The 19465-nt window shown below is 47.1% G+C and overlaps 1 protein-coding gene across 2 annotated transcripts in view; it reads left to right on the top strand.

Annotated features, from left to right (window-relative positions):
* The first annotated feature begins 258 nt into the window (after positions 1 to 258).
* The window catches only part of LOC132597449 (syntaxin-binding protein 1-like), a 34934-nt gene continuing 15727 nt past the window's right edge, over positions 259 to 19465 (top strand). For both annotated transcript variants that reach the window (XM_070045678.1, XM_060300396.1), the window contains exons 1-13: positions 259 to 376; positions 3739 to 3815; positions 4773 to 4851; positions 5985 to 6088; positions 7777 to 7925; positions 9664 to 9748; positions 10763 to 10893; positions 12363 to 12470; positions 13565 to 13625; positions 14965 to 15030; positions 15682 to 15762; positions 17924 to 18062; positions 19014 to 19123. In XM_070045678.1, coding sequence (XP_069901779.1) covers positions 319 to 376; positions 3739 to 3815; positions 4773 to 4851; positions 5985 to 6088; positions 7777 to 7925; positions 9664 to 9748; positions 10763 to 10893; positions 12363 to 12470; positions 13565 to 13625; positions 14965 to 15030; positions 15682 to 15762; positions 17924 to 18062; positions 19014 to 19123 — 1248 coding nt within the window. In that variant the 5' untranslated portion in view covers positions 259 to 318. The remainder of the gene's footprint in view (positions 377 to 3738; positions 3816 to 4772; positions 4852 to 5984; positions 6089 to 7776; positions 7926 to 9663; positions 9749 to 10762; positions 10894 to 12362; positions 12471 to 13564; positions 13626 to 14964; positions 15031 to 15681; positions 15763 to 17923; positions 18063 to 19013; positions 19124 to 19465) is intronic.

The raw sequence follows: 19465 nt of genomic DNA, 5'->3' as shown, positions 1-19465 counted from the left end.
TTCTTTCTTTTTTTTTTTGCATTTTTATGAGTATTTTCTTTGTCATGGAAAAAACTTTAATTTTTTTAACTTTAAAATATTAAGTCACATCAGTGAGAGCAAACTCTCCTAGAAGCTTAGGTTTGGTGGGGAAATAAAAGCTAGCATGTCTCTCGGCAAACTTCTGGCCCGTAGGGAGCGTTGATAACTCAGAGTTTTGCGTTTCTCGGCTCCTTCTGAAGTCTGACTGGGTCAGCGGAGGAGATAATCATAGCAGGTGCCCGTCAGGCTGTAAACTGTTCCCTTTGTTTCCAGGTGCTGGTGGTGGATCAGCTGAGCATGAGGATGCTTTCCTCCTGCTGTAAGATGACAGACATCATGACCGAGGGGATAACAAGTGAGCGGCCTTCCCTCTGCCCTCCCATGACACTCAGCCTTCTCTTAGGGTGTTCTTTCTCCTCCCTATCTGTTATTATCTTGCTTGACGTTATTTTTTTTAATAATTTTTATTCATGAAACCACATTCTTTTTTTTTTTTTTTTTTGGAGGCGTCGGGTCTTTGTTGTGGCATGTGGGTTCTTCCTATGGTGTGCAGGTTTAGTTGCCCCACGGCATGTGGGATCTTAGTTCCCTGACCAGGGATCGAACCCACGTCCCCTGCATTGGAAGGTGGATTCTTAACCACCGGGCCACCAGGGAAGTCCCTATCTTGCTTGACTTTAGATCTTCCAACAACCTGGGTGGTAGGACAATAAGTTCCTGAGAGAGACCCCAGGCTTTCTTGTTCTTCCTTGAATCCCCCACACCCAATCCAGTGTTAGATGCCCATTAAGTATCTGTGAAAGGATGCCAAAGGAAGGCTCAATCAAGAAAAAAAAAAGGCAGGCCACCCAATAGAAAAGAATGGACAAAAGAATTAAACAGGCACTTAACAAAGGAAGAAATCCAAATGGCCAATAAATACGTGAAAAGTTGGCCCCCGCAGTAGTGGTCAGGGGAATGCAATTAAAACCAGAGTGAGACACTGCTGTGTACTCAGATTGGAGTATTTAAAATATGATAATGCCTAGGGAGGGTGGGAGGGAGGGAGACGCAAGAGGGAAGAGATATGGGACCGTATGTATATGTATAGCTGATTCACCTTGTTGTAAAGCAGAAACTAACACACCATTGTAAAGCAATTATACTCCAATAGAGATGTAAAAAATAATAAAATAAAATAAAATATGATAATGCCAAGTGACAGGATATAGAAAAACGGGAACTCCGACCTGACACATGTCAGTTGGTACAGCTACTTTGAAAAACACTCGGCAGAGTCTAGGAGAGTTGAGGCATGCAGATCCTATGAGCCAGCACATCTGCAGTTAGATGTGTGTCCTAGAAAACCCAGGTGTGTGCGCCCGGGATGCTCACAGAGCATCACTCATAGTAGCCCCAAAGTGGGAGCACCCAAAATGTCCACCGGGAGTAGAATGGTAAAATAAGTTATGGAATAATCACACAGCAGAGTACTGCTGATACATAGCAAAGAAGAGGAACGAACTCTGACTACTGGCTCATTCCAAAATGCAAACGAATCTGATAAACAATGTTGAGCAAAAGAAGCAAGGTACATCCTTAACAATGTGCGTTAATTTACATAATGTTCAAAAACAGGCAGAGCTAAGCTCTACTGCTTTGAAGTGCAGGGACAAGTGAGTCTTAACCACAAAGAGAAGTGATCACCATTCATGTCACCACGGTGGTTCTCTTTGGGGGGAAGGGAGGAAATTGTGATGAGGGAGGGTGAAGGAGGGCAGTGCTGATGGGTTCTGTGGCCTGACTGGGGTGGTGCTTGTGCAGCATTTGCTTTGTAATTATTTGTATATTTATGTTTAATTCATTCTTTGGAATGTGCTTTAGAATTTCACGGTAATAGGTTTTTGAAATAAGTTAAATCACCTGCTCAAGGTCACTGGCCAGTGTCACACCTGAGACTAGGACACAGACCTCCCGGCTGCTGTCCCCAGCTCTTTTTCACATTTGTGTGCAGCTCAGATCTTACTTAGGAGCCCCTTTCAGGGGAGATCATATATTTTAATCTGTGAAACAGCATTGATGGAAAAGCAGTCTATTTTGAGGTATTATTTCAAACAAGGAAGTTAACCTTTGTTTTTCCTCCTAAAAAACTTTGGGTGGAACATACCTGTTGCAGTGCAGCTCCCAGTTTTTCCCCCTGGAGAGAACTTTTATATGGTATGTGGCCCACAGACTACTGCTGGTCTTTGTCAAAATTACTGCCATACCACAATTACGGGAGGAAGAGCAAGGAGGGTTGAGGTTTTCATTAAGCTAGATGAATGTAATTTAAAGGTTGGTGATTTCATCATTTTTTAAAACACATTTCCGCCAAAAAAAATTTTTTTAAGATAAAAAAGAAATAAAATAAAAGCATATTTCCAAATCTAGTTTATCTATCACCAAAAACATAGTCCTGTACATAGGAGTACGTAATTTTTGGTGTGACTTTACGTCATTCAGTGATCCAAGACCAGACTTGCCCCTGTTTCGAGCTTACAAAGTTATTTTCCTCACTGAATTTTTAAAACTTTTTCTTTTCCTCTATCAAGGCAAAAAATGCAAATATAGGTAAAAAGCCAAATGTAGCTAATGAGCTTCTAACAAAGAAGCAGCACCGTCCTGCCCTCCTTCTTCCTCCCCCATCCCCTGGGATCCATCACCCCAGAGGCAGCCACTCTGCTCTTTCTTCTGGTTATCTTTTTGATATTTCTAAATAAGTGCTTACAGGAGTATCGCTTGATTCATCATGTTAGACATTATCTGTTGACTTTCTGTGGTAGATGAGGGTTCAGCTCTCTCCTCCTGCCCACAGACTCTTCCCTATCCCAGAAGTTTTTTTTAAATGTCCTTACTTGGCAAAATTTAAAAGTCAGCAAGCCTGTGTTAACCACCCCCAAATATTTGTGGGGGGGAAGTATTATTGGCCTATGAAATTCAAAAATCTACAACCCCTGATAAAGTAGATGGTTGAGAGATTTTGGTATTAGTTTGAACATTGTTTGGGGTGAAAAGTCTTTGTAAATGTTACAAGGGATACTTCTAAAGGGATGCTTTTATTTGCTTACATCACCTGCGTAGGAAGAATGGCACTGTACGATTTCCTGCTCGCTCTGTACCAGAGGACAGTGTAGCTTTATCAGGTGACTAGTGAGATGATGACTTAGGTCTTCTTTCCCCAGCAGATGAAGTAGCTGACATACTGTAAAAGAAACCAGCAAACCAAACACCCATGGTTTGCTTTAACAAAATTTGATGTTTAGTCTTTGAACTATTGAAAGGAACAGTATTATACAGAAGGTATGTTTGGAATGTCTTCATTTGATATACAAAGGAAAATGATAAAACGATCTAACTGTTGAAAAACAAGCCAACATGGAAATTCTAAAGGAATTCGGATTATCTAGGACAGATGAGAAAAAACTGAAGGAAGAGGCAAAAGACTAGATCAAGGAATTTACTTAAACTGAAATGGGAAATAGGAAGTATTTAGTGTGATAAGGTTTCAGGTTTTCTACCACCTGAGCCTCGTGAGACAGAGGAACGTGGTAACTCTGGGGAAGGGGCGTTGAGTCTTTCCTCCCCCCACTGTAGATTTTTATTGCACCAGTCTGAAGGTGGCCTCTCTCTATGGCTTCTAGTTTTATGATCACCAGTTCTGTTTTCTTATTTACCATGGGCCGCTGTTTTGTTGTCTAGTTGTGGAAGACATCAACAAGCGCCGAGAGCCGCTCCCCAGCCTGGAAGCTGTGTATCTCATCACTCCCTCTGAGAAGGTAAACCCTGCCCGGCGGAGCTTTGGCTGAGGTTACACGTGCTGGCTTGGTGTCTGGGTGGCACCATGTCTGATGGTTCTGGGTTAAGCACGCATTTAACACGCTGCTCTGTTTAAGCATGCAATCCACCAACGGGGAAGGTGGGGTGCGGTGAGGCGTGAAGAGTACATTCCTTAAGCTTTCTGCCAAAAGCCAGGCTGGACCAATCTCGATTTCCCCTCGTGTTAGCTTTCTAGGTAGGAGATCACTTTATCTAGTGATCGGCCTCCAGAACTTGGGTATTTTATGCTTTCAGATTTTTTTTTTTGGCCTCGCCACGCGGCTTGCAGGATCTTAGTTCCCCCGACCAGGGTTTGAACCTGGGTCCCCTGCAGTGGAAGCTCGGAGTCCTTACCACTGGACCACCAAGGAATTCCCAGATTTATTTCATCAATATCCAGTTAGGGTTCAAATTTACCTGTCTTATCATTTTGGGGGGTTGGTTCAAATCAGTATCCAAGCAAGGCCCACCTTCTTGCTTCTGTCTTAGATGTCTTAATCTATGTAAATTCCCCCCAGTTTTCATGTTTTCTTTTCATTTTTGAAAACTGGCTTATGTATGAGTTTCTGCAGATGCAACTAAGTTGCTAGAACTTCATCGCAATGAATCTCCTGGTAGGTTTCTGACCTCTTTTGTGGGTCTCTTCTTAGGAACCCAAGTTATGGAGGGTCCAAAGAATGGACGCTGTCATTTTGGAATGAGCTAGGGAGGCTTTTGTTCATCTAAACTCTGAAACAATCCTAATCTTAAATCCTCAGAACTCAGTTATGGCCGAACATAAGTTAGAATTATACATCAGAAATCCCTTGCTATTTTGTGCATGTAGCTTGAAGCCAGCATGGATTTGACTCCGTTCAGATGTAGGTTCCATTTGCTTCTAGAATTAGATTCAGTTCCCTTTTTTTCCCTTTCCACAGTCTGTCCACTCTCTCATCAGTGACTTTAAGGACCCACCAACTGCCAAGTACCGGGCTGCGCACGTCTTCTTCACTGACTGTGAGTACAGCTGTCAGCTGCCGCCCTGGCCTTCCTGCACAGCCAGACTTACCCCAACCAAGCCAGGCCAACAGGGAAGAAATGGGTTGTTCCCACTTTTGTCCTGATCTTTTTTTTCTCTTCAGAAGACAAATTGCATAAGAGATAAAAATAAATGCCCACAAATACAAACCTACTATGTCATGCAGTCCCTTCCTGATTAAAAAAATAGCTCCTCTTCTAAGGTCTAGCATGTTCAATGCTGAGAAGAATTTTCCGATGCCAGCCTTGGTGTTTCATTGTATAGACTTCCAGATATCACTATAAACGTCAGTGTGTTTCCATCTACCTTTCAACTACAAAGACACTCTGATCTGGTGGTATTTGTATCAGGTAGAAGTGTATCATTGTCCTAGAATCTGTTTTCTTGCTTTGTGGAGGTTTTGTGCATGGAACCTAGTGCAGAGTGCACAATAATAACAGTTCACCCTGTGTTCTCTCTGGGGAAAACCCCACAAAACTCACCACTGAGCAGTTGGGGGAAGGTTCTTGCAAAGAATAATTTTATACTCTTTGAAGACGGGTGGCAAAGAAAGCAGGTAGATGGCATTAGTAATAATAAACCAATGACACATTTCTGGGGACCTGAAACTATTTGTTTGGTCCGGAAGAGTCATGAGAAATCGTGGTTCCCCCCCCACCAAGTGGGACTCCTGTGCAGCCGAGTTCCCTAGAGGCCCTGGGGAAATGTCTGCATCGCATTTCCCAACGATTTTATTTTTCTTTACTTATTTTATTTTTCATAAGTATCTCAGATGTGTGGTGTTTGTTTATGTTATAGGCCTTTTCCTGATCCCTTTTTGATCTCTCTTGGTTCTTTTTCTTCTTCTTCTTAATGTCAGAAAATAGTTTTTATTAGCTCTCAATATCTCAGTCTTTGTTGCCATTTGTTTCTTTGTTATACGCTGAGGGCCTTGTAGGTGGTTTTGTATTCCTTTTATACCCTAGAGGTAGTAGGTTGTCGGGTAGGATGAACCTTCTGTTTACCTTTTTTAAATCCTACTAAAATAAAGAATTCCCTGGACACGTGCGAATGTTGAAATGAACCAGCAAATGGGCAGGAAAACAACCTACTGTCCTTGTCATTCTGGCAGCGTGTCCAGACGCCCTGTTTAACGAGCTGGTAAAATCCCGAGCAGCCAAAGTCATCAGAACTCTGACGGAAATCAACATTGCGTTTCTCCCATATGAATCCCAGGTGAGGCTGCGTGGGGGAGGGCCTAGAAAACCCACATCCTGGCTCTTCTCGCAGGAACTCTGGCCACGTGCGAGAGGGTGGGGCAGGGGTGCAATAAAGAGAGTGGGGGAGGGGATTGCCGAATGGCGCGTTGTGAGCGGACGTTTATGTAACGGCAACAGTAGTCCTTAGGGGTCTGCCCAAGATGCCCTCGTGTTAGTCTCCAGTTATTTCTGACTTTCTGCAGCCATCCTGCCCTTCTTAGTGTTCATTTCATCCTCACTCACATTGTTCACTCCTATTGGCTGACTCCTTGACTAAGCAAAAAGTAGCCAATCCAGAAAGAGCTTGGGAGGAGGGGAGGGGCAGGGATCAGACAACACCCGTTTGCTGCAAAGGAGACTGTTTTTAATGTAGAGATAACCTCAGCTTGTCATGTGGGGAAGGAACAGATGGTAGCCTTCGTCATGAGCTGTTAACGCTTCAAGTGCCAAAGCCTCTCCTCTTGGAAAAAAACAAAGTCGTTAAACCAGTAAAGGTGAAGCTGATCATGAGAGAACATACAAAATTTATACCTTAGTATTTTAAAATTTGTTAAAATGCCTCCTCCTTGCAAAGAAACAAAAAATAACACAACTTCTGTGCATTTTGTAGAGGTGAGAGATGATTGTGGCATTTTGGGTCTTTATAGATCAGCTTCTAGATGCCAGAGAGTGACCGATTCTTGGGTAAGAAGAGATGGAAAAAATAGAGTGTGAATATTTTAAAAAGACAGTCTCTTTGCCCTCTCACTTGGCCTAAAGCTTAATCTCAGCTTGAGGGCAGGAATTCTTTTCCTGGATGTGAGCCCTGTCACCACCTGGATTGAACAAAATCCAACTTTACCATATTCAACCATACTATATTTCTCATATATTTTTGAAACGTAGTAACCTTTTTTTAAAACCTCAGGTTTTCCAGATCAGGGTAGTTTACCTCATAGAGATTCTGAGTGAATACTGATAGCTGGTAGCCTCATAGTTTAAGAGGGAAGTTTAGTCTTCTAGGACCCTCCAAAAAAAAAAAAAAGAAGAAAAAAAATGCTTAGAACATACTATGAGGATAGCAAATTATTAAATCCATACAGAGCTCCTTTATTTGCTACAGTCACAGCACAATTTCTAGCCTGTCCCTTATTTATTCAAACTTATAATGAATGGCCCGTGTGGTGTGCCAGGACCTCCTCCCCTGCTCTCCTCCTGGGCTCCTCACTGGTTATCAGACACAGGCACACGCCCGCCTCAGGGCCTTGGCACCAGCCGGGCCCTCAGGGAGCCGCCTGCTGGGGAGAAACCCTGCACCTCCTTCAAGCCCTGGCTCAAGCAGCCCCTCCTCAAGGAGGCCTCGTGTCCTCCCTGTCCATCCTGTGGGCTTCTCTCCCTGCTTCTTATGTTCTCATACATGTACCCATTTCTCAAATACCATAAAATTTACTTTTCATTATGTTTGTTGTCTGCCTCTTCCTGCAAGATTGCACGCTCCTTGAGGGCAGTAATGGTTTGGTCACTAACAGTCCCAAGTGAGACACCCAAGCCGTGTTTGTAGAAGAAATGAAAACCTGAGACACCCAGCCTCACTACCAGCTTGGAAAAAACTCTGACGGTTCACCATTCTGGATGAATATGACAGTCCACTGTTCTGGAAATATATGTATTTCTTCCCCGTCTCAGGTGTATTCCTTGGACTCTGCTGACTCTTTCCAAAGCTTCTACAGTCCCCACAAGGCTCAGATGAAGAATCCGATCCTGGAGCGCCTGGCGGAGCAGATCGCAACTCTGTGCGCCACCCTGAAGGAGTACCCGGCCGTGCGGTATCGGGGGTAAGGCTGCGCCCCAGTCTGCCCTCGGTGGCCCCCCTGCGTGTCCCCGAGCAGGGAGCTTCCTCTGGCCTTGCCATTCGTCTGGCAGTTGTCTCCAGAGGGTCAAGATTTGAGCGTCTCCATTTATAATTATTTTCCAGTGTTTCTGCTCTTTTCTAAATTTTATTGTGGAATATACCAATACATACAGAAAAGGGCATGAAATACATATATTCAGTTAGTGAATAACTAAATGTGAACCCCCTGTAACTACAATCCAGGTTTCCTACAATTTTTCATCTCTTCCTAACCTTAAAAATCAAATACCCACCTTGCCAAAGATGTTTCAGAGTAAGATAAAATACAAGGAGAATAATTCTCCAAAGGACACATTTCTCAGATTTGATAAGGTCATTCACTTATCACTTACCTGCTGTGTGCTAAGTGCTAGGCAGGCGGACTTAACCTGAAGACACAGCCCCTGCCCTTAGAAACCCCTGATCTGGGAGGGCAGGTAGGATGAGCACACCTACCATGTAGGCCTGTGAGACCAGTGCCTTAGGACAGTGCAGGCCGTAGGCTTGGGCATCCAGAGCAGGGAGAGGGCCCTTTGAGCTGAGAGGAGCGAGCACAGCTTCAGAGCAGAGGTGGCATCTGAGCTCAGTCCCGGAGGACGGGTTCGGATTTCAGTAGATCAGTGAGGGGCAGGGGGCATTTCGTGTGGACAGTTGGGATGAGCAGAAGCATGACGTTGGACAACAAAGGGCAAGTTTGGGGAGGGTTGGTCGTCTAGCGCGGTGTATGTGTGGGCAGTGGGGCCAGGTGAAGCCATCTCTGGAGGCCTTGGATGCCAAGTTCGGGATCATGCCCTTCAGTGGTTATCACTGGGTAGCCTCTGGGGGATTTGCACAGGGAGCGAGTGCAGTGGTGTGGGAGTGTCAGGCTGGGAGCATGAGTGGGAGTCACAGTCCCACAGGGAGAAGCCAGAAGGGCGGGGGGCACAGCAGGAGGAATGGAGGGTCTGAGCAGGAGGTGCAAGGATGCTCCTCACCGCATTGTCCGCAGGGATGTGCGCCCATGGGACGACGCCCCCCTCCGTTAGGGTCCTCACCGACAGAAGCCTGGTGGAAGCTAAGAAATGAGGTCTCGGGGTTCACTCGTTGGAGGGATAGGGCTGGGAGCAGAGCTGCTTTTGCGCTGAGCGTGGCCAGGGGGCAGGCAGCAGCCACAGGATAAACATCGCCAGGAGGAGCCCAGGAAGCGCTGCCCAGCTCAGACAAGGCGGGAGGTCCACAGGCTCTCACTTGTATCTGTCCGGCTCTGCTGGCAGAAACGTCACTTCCAACAAAACAAAACAGGGTCCAAGGGAATTTGAATTAAGGGAAGTGAGAGTCAGGTGGGTCAGGCTCAGACAGCCTGATCATGGGAAAAGGATGGCTGGTTCGGACCCTCTGCCGAAGTGCGGTGGTTCGTCTGGAGCTGCTTGGAAATGTTCCCTCTGTTTCCATTTGGATAGTTTGGTTTTTTTAAAGGGAACTAGAAAATCATTTATGTTCCAGGCACCGAGCTAAGTATTTTATTTGTCCTTTTAAATTATACGTCTAAAGTGAGTATACATACTCTCGTTGTAAAAGAACAGTACGGATGAAGCTTGTGTCTCCCTTGACCCTCCTGCTCTGTCCTGCCTTCCTCCCTGAGGGCAGACAGTGTCATCCATTGGGGCAGGGCCGTTCACCCTCTGTCCCTCCTCCTTTGTCAGGGAATACAAGGACAATGCTTTGCTGGCTCAGCTAATCCAGGACAAGCTCGACGCGTACAAAGCCGATGACCCGACAATGGGGGAGGTAAGCCTTACTTGGCCCACGTGCTTCTCTCACCAAGCGACCACAGTGTCCGTGTGGCAGCCTGGGCACAGCTGGCTTCCTTTGCTCACAGAGTGTGTGTGAGCGCCCTTGTTCCTGCGCAGTGAGCTCCAGCCCTTGGGCAGGCAATACAGATTCTGTTCAGTGTAGCTGAGCTACCAACTTGTTTCTCTTTGCTGGGACTTTCCCAGTGTTAGCACCTACAGCCCTGCCTCCTGGGACCCCCTCAGTGGAACAGTATCAAAACCAGAAGATTGACATTGCTACAATCTCCAGACCTTATTCAGATTTCACTAGTTAGTACACGTGCTCGGGTGTGTGTGTGCACGCGCACGTGCGCAGTTCCATGCAATTTTATCACATGTGTAGATACATGTTAACCACCACTGCGATCAAGACACAGAACTATCCCATCACTATCTTGATTTAAAAACTGACAGCCCGGGCTTCCCTGGTGGCACACTAGTTGAGAGTCCACCTGCCGATGCAGGGGACACGGGTTCGTGCCCCGGTCCGGGAAGATCCCACATGCCGCAGAGCGGCTGGGCCCGTGAGCCATGGCCGCTGAGCCTGCGCGTCCAGAGCCTGTGCTCCGCAGCGGGAGAGGCCACAACAGTGAGAGGCCCACATACTGCAAAAAAAAAAAAAAACACTGACAGCCCCAGGTTCTGGGGACCCCCTCAGGCCCAGGCCGGCTGGATGATGGGTCACCCTCTTTATAGCTGAACATAGGTGGTGCTCCCCTTCGTAAGCTCACTTTAGACCCCAGCCACAGTTTTGGATCTGCATCAAAGGGCCCTCATTATGAAATATACACATTGGATTCTCACATGGTGTGTGCTGGTGTCCTTGTCCAGCAGTAAATGGACTTAGTGCTGTTTGAGTCAGAGTTTACATCCTGCTGCCACTTTTCACAGGAGGGTTAGCTGTGCTAGTCGGAGAAGCGGGAGTTGTATGGGGCGGCTCATGAAACCATTCCCTGTGTCCTTCCTTCAGGGCCCAGACAAGGCACGCTCCCAGCTCCTGATCCTGGACCGCGGTTTCGACCCCAGTTCCCCCGTCCTTCACGAATTGACTTTTCAGGCTATGAGTTACGACCTGCTGCCGATTGAAAATGATGTATACAAGTAAGTACACACACCCGGTGTGACTGCAGCTTTTCAAATGAACCAAACACACCTCTAATTTAAGAAAAAGGATGTCGTTAATCCTAGGAAAATCCGATGCATTGATACAGTCTTGCTAATAAGCCCGCGAGCTTTTCTGTGAGTTCCCAAAGTCCAGCTGCACCACCAGCCAGAAACTCCTCTCCCTTTCAAAGAGAACAAGAACTTTCGATCTTTATTTCCCAGCTCATGTCGCCTCAGTTCATAGCTGGCTTGGGTGTGTTAATATGTTGACTTGTGTGTGTCAGAGCATATCTTATTCAGAGTTGAAACTTCTTAACTACAGATCATGAAATATGATGATGATAAAGTATATCAACAGGATTTTCCTACTGAATCTTATTTGCAGTTTGCTTCATCATAAACAACATTTTTCTCGGTAGCAATCATCAGAAACTCAGTCTCTAAAAACTTATTTTTCTTTCTGTGGGAACAGGCTATATTGTTCTTGTGTCCTTTATTTTATAACATTAACCGTAAAGATAGTTGTTTCAAAATGAAGGTTCTAAAAATACGACTGAATCTCAGCTTTGGTACCTGTAATTCTTGCTTTCCTTTAGATGTTCATGATTTCACATGTGAAAATTTGCTGAGGGCCAGTTGCAGGCAGCTGCAGAATGCTGTTTAGGTCCCACACATTTGAGGATGGTGTCCCAGGCCGTTTCCAACCAGGAACAAGTGTGATCCTCGCCTTTCCCTTTCAAGTACCTCTGAACCCACCTATAACCTGACTTCACACCTGAGCCAGGTGGCTCTGATGGAGCTCATATCAACTGACCCTGGGGGCTTTAAACCAGGACCTCAAGTCAGTTGACTTTGATTAGACCTTTGGGTCTCTTTCTGCCTAAGAAATCATTAGCCTTTTTAGATGCAGCAGACCTGACACAGATAGTGACACATCAGATGGTTGGGGTGCTTGCTTGATGTTCAGACAGATTCGTGTGAACATCTGTCTGTTATTTTTTGTTGTTTGTTTGGTTTTTCTCCTGCTCCTTCCACAAGGAGGTGTTCTACTTTTTTTTTTTAAATTAATTAATTTATTTGTTTTTGGCTGTGTTGGGTCTTTGTTGCTGTGCACGGGCTTTCTCTAGTTGCAGTGAGCGGGGGCTACTCTTTGTTGCGGTGCGCAGGCTTCTCACTGCAGTGGCTTCTCTTGTTGTGGAGCACAGGCTCCAGGGGTGCGGATTTCAGTAGTTGTGGCTCGCGAGCTCAGTAGTTGTGGCATGCGGGCTCTAGAGCGCAGGCTCAGTAGTTGTGGCTCGCGAGCTTAGTTGCTCCACGGCATGTGGGATCTTCCAGGACCAGGGCTCGAACCCATGTCCCCTGCACTGGCAGGCGGATTCTTAATCCACTGCGCCACCAGGGAAGCCCCATCTGCCTGTTTCGAACCAGGGGGATTGGATGTATTTTGTGGGACGTCTCCTCTCCAGGTATGAGACGAGTGGCATTGGAGAAGCGAGGGTGAAGGAAGTGCTCCTGGACGAGGATGATGACCTCTGGATAGCGCTACGCCACAAACACATCGCGGAGGTGTCCCAGTAAGAGCCCACCCTGTGCCCTTCCCCTAGCCTCGGCCAGCCCTGCCCCAGGCTCCAGGGCTCACCCCACCGACACGGGCAATCACAGTTGTCGGTTGCCGGTGTGCGTTCTCTGGGCAACTTGACCAGAGCTCACCAGTGCATGAATTCGTTGCTTCTGCTAAGTCGCCAACGTGCTAACCAGTGATGATGAACCCCTTCTGATATCTGAGCTCAGGCTACACCGACTTCATGAAGTTAGAAAATCCATTCTGTGTTAGGGTTGCTTTTAGGATTTTTAGAAAGCATTTGTAGCTCTCTCAGTAAGATGCTTTATAAACACTAAACACTTGAAGCCAGTTTGTTCTGTTGAAGGATCCGGGCTCCACTACATACAGTTCAGTTTTCGTTTATATAGCTGGTGTGTCCCCTTCCTCCCTGTTGTCATACCTAAAATTTCTGAGCAAGCCTTGATGTATTTACTGATACATGTGCTAAACCAGTACCTTGCTCTGAAAGTGTTTCAGAATGTTTCTAACACTGGGAAGTTTTTAATAAGACCTTTAAACTGTAGATAACAAGCCTGCTTTTGCAGAAAGACACATTCTGCTACGCTGAGTTGGTGCTATCCGGCAGGAAATTCACAAGGAAGAGTGAGAAACTGTTACAGCCTGGGATAGTTCTGTTGTTTAGAAAAGTAGTTTCCAAACTTTTTGGATCACTCAACTTTAGAAAAATGTTAATTCACATTGCCAGTATATAATTTATTCATGCATTAAATATATGCTTTATTGTACTAATATGCATATTTTATAGCATATACAAAAAACATAAATTTGAAAAGGATGAAGTAAAATTATATAAATAGATGTCCTAACATTTTCTTTTCTGCTCTCAAATTGTCTTGCACACTCCACTATGGAGACCCCTGGTTTAGAGTATTAGGAAAATGATGTATCTGTCTCTCCTCTTAGAAAATCACTTTCGATGTATGCGTTACGGGCAAGAAAAGCCGCCACATATTCCTAAAGGAGGAATCTTGCATGACTCCTATAGCATCATGTAGAGACACTTGGTGCCGCGTTGAAGCTTAGCTGCCTCCTTCTGTCTTCCAGGGAAGTCACCCGTTCTCTGAAGGATTTTTCTTCCAGCAAGAGAATGAATACTGGAGAGAAGGTAAACCCGTACTCAGGCTCCAGTGCTCCAGAGAAAGCAGAAATCCCTGCTTTCTCTCTAGGGCTGGGGAAGATGCCTCCTCAGCACGGGACTAGTGAGTTGGGGGCTGAGAGAGGTCATGGTCCTCTTTTCGTCTGTACCATTTTGTCTTATTTTTGTATTCAAAATTGAGATCTGAACCCCCCGCCTTTTGATATTTATAGAGCTTCTTCTCCTTGTTACTCTGAAGATTAGTGTTTACCGTTCTGGGTCATGATTCACTTTAAGCCAGAAGAACTTGCTAAAACCTTTTTTAGCTTGTGGTAGCATTAGAATTTATATCCGAGTTCACCTGGGCCTCTCCTCCTCCTGACTGTTTATCAGAGGTGTTTTACTCCTCTTAGGAGAAATGCCGCTCTGACTGTTGCTCCCTGGCTTAGGATCATTCAGCGATTTCCTGATTCCAGTAGAATCAAGCCCCACCGTGGACACGCCTTACAGCGCCCAGGTCATTGGGCCCCACAGACTCTCATCTCTGCCTCCCTCCTCCTTGCCCCCATCGCCTTGCTCAAGCCATGCCTGTGCTCCTTGCCTCGGCCCTGCCTTATGAGGTCCCTTTCCTTTGGCTCAGGCATCGTTTTCTCTGAGCCAAGACTAGGGAGGTGTCTCTGCTCTGCACCCACATTCATGATTCCCTCCAAGAGTGCTAATCCACTCACTTAGAATGGCTCCTCTGCTCAGTGTTAGCTCCATGAAGGCAGAAATCCTTTTTTTGTCCTTGTATCTCCAGCACCTAAAAGTGCCTGGTATGTAGTAGTCATTCAATACATTTCTTTTAGGTACGTGAATGGGATTAGGTGGGTCACCCAATCAGAAAGTCAGCAGAGCCCTTCCACCTGTCAGGGTGCAGATTCCAGCCTTCTCTTCCCTTCTCCCTTCTTCCTACCTGTCTGCACAACTACGTCCTTTCTGCGGAGACGAAATGTGAATTGATTCCATGATTGCTTGAGCTGAGTATGCAGAAAAGCAGCATGCAGACGAAAAACTGTTCTTTCCTGGCAAGAATTATGCTCTCAGTAACTTTCTAGTCCAATAAATAAAACATAATTGCTAGATTTCAGAGGTCAGTTCCCCACCTATAACACAGTCACGGTATTTGGATCAATAATTTTTTGAGCCAGAGAGGTGGTAATCTAAACACACGTGATCTTGTGTTTAACAGATGCATTTGGGGGGGTTACAGAGTGAGCGCTCGGGAGTCCGGCGCTGGCTGCTGTCCTGTCCTGCGCCCACCCCCCCTTGCCCACCCTCTTAGCTCGGGGCCATTGGAGTGAGACCGTGTGCTTCCCTCTTCCCATAGACCACCATGCGGGACCTGTCCCAGATGCTGAAGAAAATGCCCCAGTACCAGAAAGAGCTCAGCAAGGTATGACGATCCAAAATGATCCATTCGCATCGTGAGTATAAGCAGCTGCAAAAAGGCTCCTCTACCCTTGCTGATGCATAGAAATCCACAGGTTTTTAGTCATCTTCAGTTTTTATTAGAAAACAATGAAAGGTTGGGAGAGACAGGTCATTTCCCATGATTTTCTTTTCTCCTCTTCATCTTTTTCTCTCTGTATCCTTCCAATTCCTCACCCCATGGGCCTGAGAGGGAGAGCTCGGAGGAAGTCACAGTGATCTGGGAGTCACACATCGCTTCCGCCTTAGAAGCGAGTCACTAAATCCACACGAAGGCGCGGGGGATTGAGCGCCACCTGCTGGAGGGAGGAGTATGAAAGGATTTGTGGGTGCCTGTGAAACCATCACCCCACCCCACCCCCATGAAGGATTTCTCCTTCCTCTTGACTCTCGTAGAAGGTGGTCTGTCCCTCTCCCCGACACACACCGTTCTCTACCCAGCAGCGTCTGTGAACTGCTAGAACGCATATTTCATTACCTCTATGAGGCTGGAGACGCCTTGGTGCCGAGCACTGTGTCGGTGCCTAGCACTGTGTCAGTACCTAGCAGGTGGTGAGTAGATGCTGCGCAAATCAGCGAGTGATCCCTTGACCACACGCTCTCTGCTTTGTCCTAGTATTCGACCCACCTGCACCTTGCTGAGGACTGCATGAAGCATTACCAAGGCACCGTGGACAAACTCTGCCGGGTGGAACAGGTAGGGCCTTTTCCTTCTCTTTCCGCCAGGCCCATCTATTTGCTTAACTGAATTTTAACATCTGACCTTGAACACCCTGCAGAATCATAGGAAATAGAAATGGGAAAGCCTGCTAGATCGTGTTGTCTCGACTCTCTGGAGCCAGTGCAGTTCCACACTCAATGGTAGGGACTAGATTGGTCTGGAATGCCATGCCGTTTGGATTTTGCATGTCTGACTTACCAAGGCTCCCTGGAATGGCAGAAGAGAGAGGTACACAGCGCTGAGCCCTACATTGACAGGGCTGGCTGAAGGCTGTATCCTGAATGTCTTTCTCTTCTGCCGTAGCCACACCAGCTTGGAGACCTAGAGGCTGAAAGTGGGTAGGGCAGCCGAAGGTCAGAAATTCTCCCACAGCCTCCCTGATCACAGTTGGGATCGGAGTTCTGTCCCTGTCACTGGTTTGTTTGACGTGCTTGTTTCTCTCTGCTTTCTTTTCCTCGTCTGCAAAGGGACATAACAAAGCTGCCACATTTTCCAGGAGTGTCGTGTCGAGTCACTAATCCTGGCACCACATTCCTCACACATGATAACATTTCTCAACCGGGGTCAGCTTCTAAGGGAGGGGAGGTCATCCCACGATGCCGAAGCCTCAGCCAAAGGTCCCTCTTCACAGAAAAAAGAACTCGAGTTCTCAGTGTGAGGCCAAGATTTAAATCTCCTGGTTTGATGTGACAGGCTCAGCTAGGTTTGTAAGACCAGCCCTGATTCATGGACTCTCTCCTACGGGGAAGTAGCCCTGCTGAAATTCATCAATTTCATGGGTGATGTTTGCAAACACAAGGTGTCCTCTCCAAAAGAACTTGACTCTCCAGAAGATAGGTTATCCCTAGAGCGAACGGTACAAATGCAGTTGGGATTCATCCTTGGAAGTTTACATTTTTCCAGAAGTGCCCAGTGGTATTCATTGAACTAGTCACATTAAATTTTTTTAAATTTATTTATTTATTATTTGTTTTAACATCTTTAATGGAGCATAACTGCTTTACACTGATGTTAGTTTCTGCTTTATAACAAAGTGAATCAGCCATACATATACATATATCTCCATATCTTCTCCCTCCCACCCTCCCTTTCCCACCCCTCTAGGTGGTCACAGAGCACCGAGCTGATCTCCCTGTGCTATGTAGTCACATTAAATCTGACTTTGAGACAGTGTTAGAGCCAGGTCCTGCTGAGCAGATGTCTGTTGAGGCTGCGCTGAGCTGGGAAAGGGCCTTGGAGAGGGGCCCCACCTTCCTCTGGCCCAGGCTGGGCAGAGGCCCGAGCTTGAGATCATGCTCCTTACGGACTCCTGGGATCATTAGAGAAAAAAGGCAACCTTCCGGCAGCCTCTGTAAGAGCTGCAGAGAAAGTTGCAGCTGCTGGTCTCAGAACGAGACCAGATTGTTTTTGGTTTGCTGACACTGATGTGCTGCTTTCTTGGGCCTGTTGAGAATGGATCCGCCTCTTGCCTGAGTTGCGAGGGCGGGGCCATAGACCATGCTTACTTCACTCTTTATCTTCAGTCCCACTGTTAGCACCCCCTCCCCCTTCATCTCCTTCAGTGGGATTTGCAGGGAGCCCATGTTTTTTCCTCCTCTCCCTGAAAGTGGTTGGAAGATTAAAAACAGAGGTCAAAATCCTAGAGTAGTTAAAACTCAGCGGGCACAGCCTTCCGTGCCACGGGGAGTGGAGCAGAAAGAGTCCAGCCAGGCGGAGGCACCTTATAATATTAAGCTTTTCACATGTGGGAAGTGCATCCCCTTAAGCCCCGATCCCTCTATAGGGCTTTGTCCCTCTTGAGGACCTACCAGGATTGAGGCTTTCCCTGAGGAATTGGCACACGTACACCGGAACTCACCTGGAGGGAACAGCCTGCCTTGAAACAAGATGGCAAATCAGCGTGGTTTCTGGTTTTGGAAAGCGAAGCCTGGGGCTTTCCTCAGTTCTCACCGATGCCGTAGACACCAGTGCTGATTACCCCCGTTCTGATTAATTAATTGAGAGATAAGCACCTGCTGAAGACCTTCCCCCAACCAAACTAAACATCCCAGACGTTTATGGATAACCAGTTTTCTAATAGTTAGCATTTGTCCAGACTGTTGCCAGAAATGGGGTCAACGCGGTGTGTTTTCTGCAGGACCTGGCGATGGGCACGGATGCTGAAGGGGAGAAGATCAAGGACCCCATGAGAGCCATTGTCCCCATTCTGCTGGACGCGAATGTCAGCACTTACGACAAAATCCGCATCATCCTTCTCTACATCTTTTTGAAGAATGGTAGGAACGGTGGGATATAGAGGAGGGCGATAGGCCCTTTCTTGGGGAAAGTGAGGCAGCTGGGAGAGAGAGAACAAAGTGGAAAACAGTGTAAAAGACAAGGAAAAGGGAAGGAAAGGGGTGTTTAATAAGATCTGAGGGGCTCTTTACATCTGGGGAAATGTCATGTAGGCGGATGAGTTGCAACTAGAGGCTGAGTATCCCCCAGTGATTCTGGAGTTAGTCCAAGGGACAGCATAATTCGAAGAGGACAGGGTGGGGACAGCTGGGAGAGTCTATTAGCTTTATGGCCAGCTTATTAGAGCATTTCTGCTAGATACTTTTTTTTTTTTTTTTTTGCGGTACGCGGGCCTCTCACTGTTGTGGCCTCTCCCGTTGCGGAGCACAGGCTCCGGACGCGCAGGCTCAGCGGCCATGGCTCACGGGCCCAGCCGCTCCGCGGCATGTGGGATCTTCCCGGACCGGGGCACGAACCCGTGTCCCCTGCATCGGCAGGCGGACTCTCAACCACTGCGCCACCAGGGAAGCCCTCTGCTAGATACTTTTAACTTGCCCCACATTTGTAATCTGTGCCTTTAAATAACTGATTTTAACCCACATCTGCTGCCTATAAGTGTCCATAGGTGTCCATTGTGCCAAAGATGGACACAGAGGCTCTCCTGTCCAAGCTGACTGTGATGTGGGCCAGGGGTGGTGGTGACGGCTGAGAAGCAGGAGACGGATGGAAATATAGACCATGAAGGGCAGCTGCTGATGGTCATAGCCTGTAGGCTAGAGTGGAATTTGAGTCCTGATCTTGTCTTGTCTTAGAGTAACCTTGATGCCATGAGCGGATTGGTTCCCACTAATCCTGAAGAGGAAAACGGGCACTGTCCCCCCAGGCACTTAGCTCTGCTCCTCAGTGTGTGATGTCCAGGGGCTGGTGTGGCGATCGGGCTTTTGTTCTCACAGGCATCACCGAGGAAAACCTGAACAAGCTGATCCAGCACGCCCAGATCCCCCCGGAGGACAGTGAGATCATCACCAACATGGCCCACCTCGGGGTGCCCATCGTCACGGACGTGAGCACCCGCCTCGGGGGGAGGCAGAGGGGAGACGGCAGCTCTCATCTCTTCTCCCCTGACTGACTTAAGGCAGCTTACAGTACACACACTCAACACTGAGAAAGAGAAAACGTAAAGTCAGAGGGATGCAGGTGTAGAGGTATAAATAAAATCAAGGCGTAGCACCAGGAGCCCAGGCGGGCACATCAAGGAGGCACACACAGCCACAACGCTGAGCTGTGTCTGTGAACCCGCCCCAAATGGGAGTCATGCCAGCCCTGTCCCACGAGTCTTGAGTCAGCCTGGCTCTGCCGTAGGACACTTAGCATCTTCTGTGAGGTTGCGAACACAACGCTTAGT

The sequence above is a fragment of the Globicephala melas genome, chromosome 6 (assembly GCF_963455315.2).
Source record: "Globicephala melas chromosome 6, mGloMel1.2, whole genome shotgun sequence".
NCBI lineage: Eukaryota > Metazoa > Chordata > Mammalia > Artiodactyla > Delphinidae > Globicephala > Globicephala melas.
This window is presented reverse-complemented; position numbering and strand designations above follow the sequence as displayed.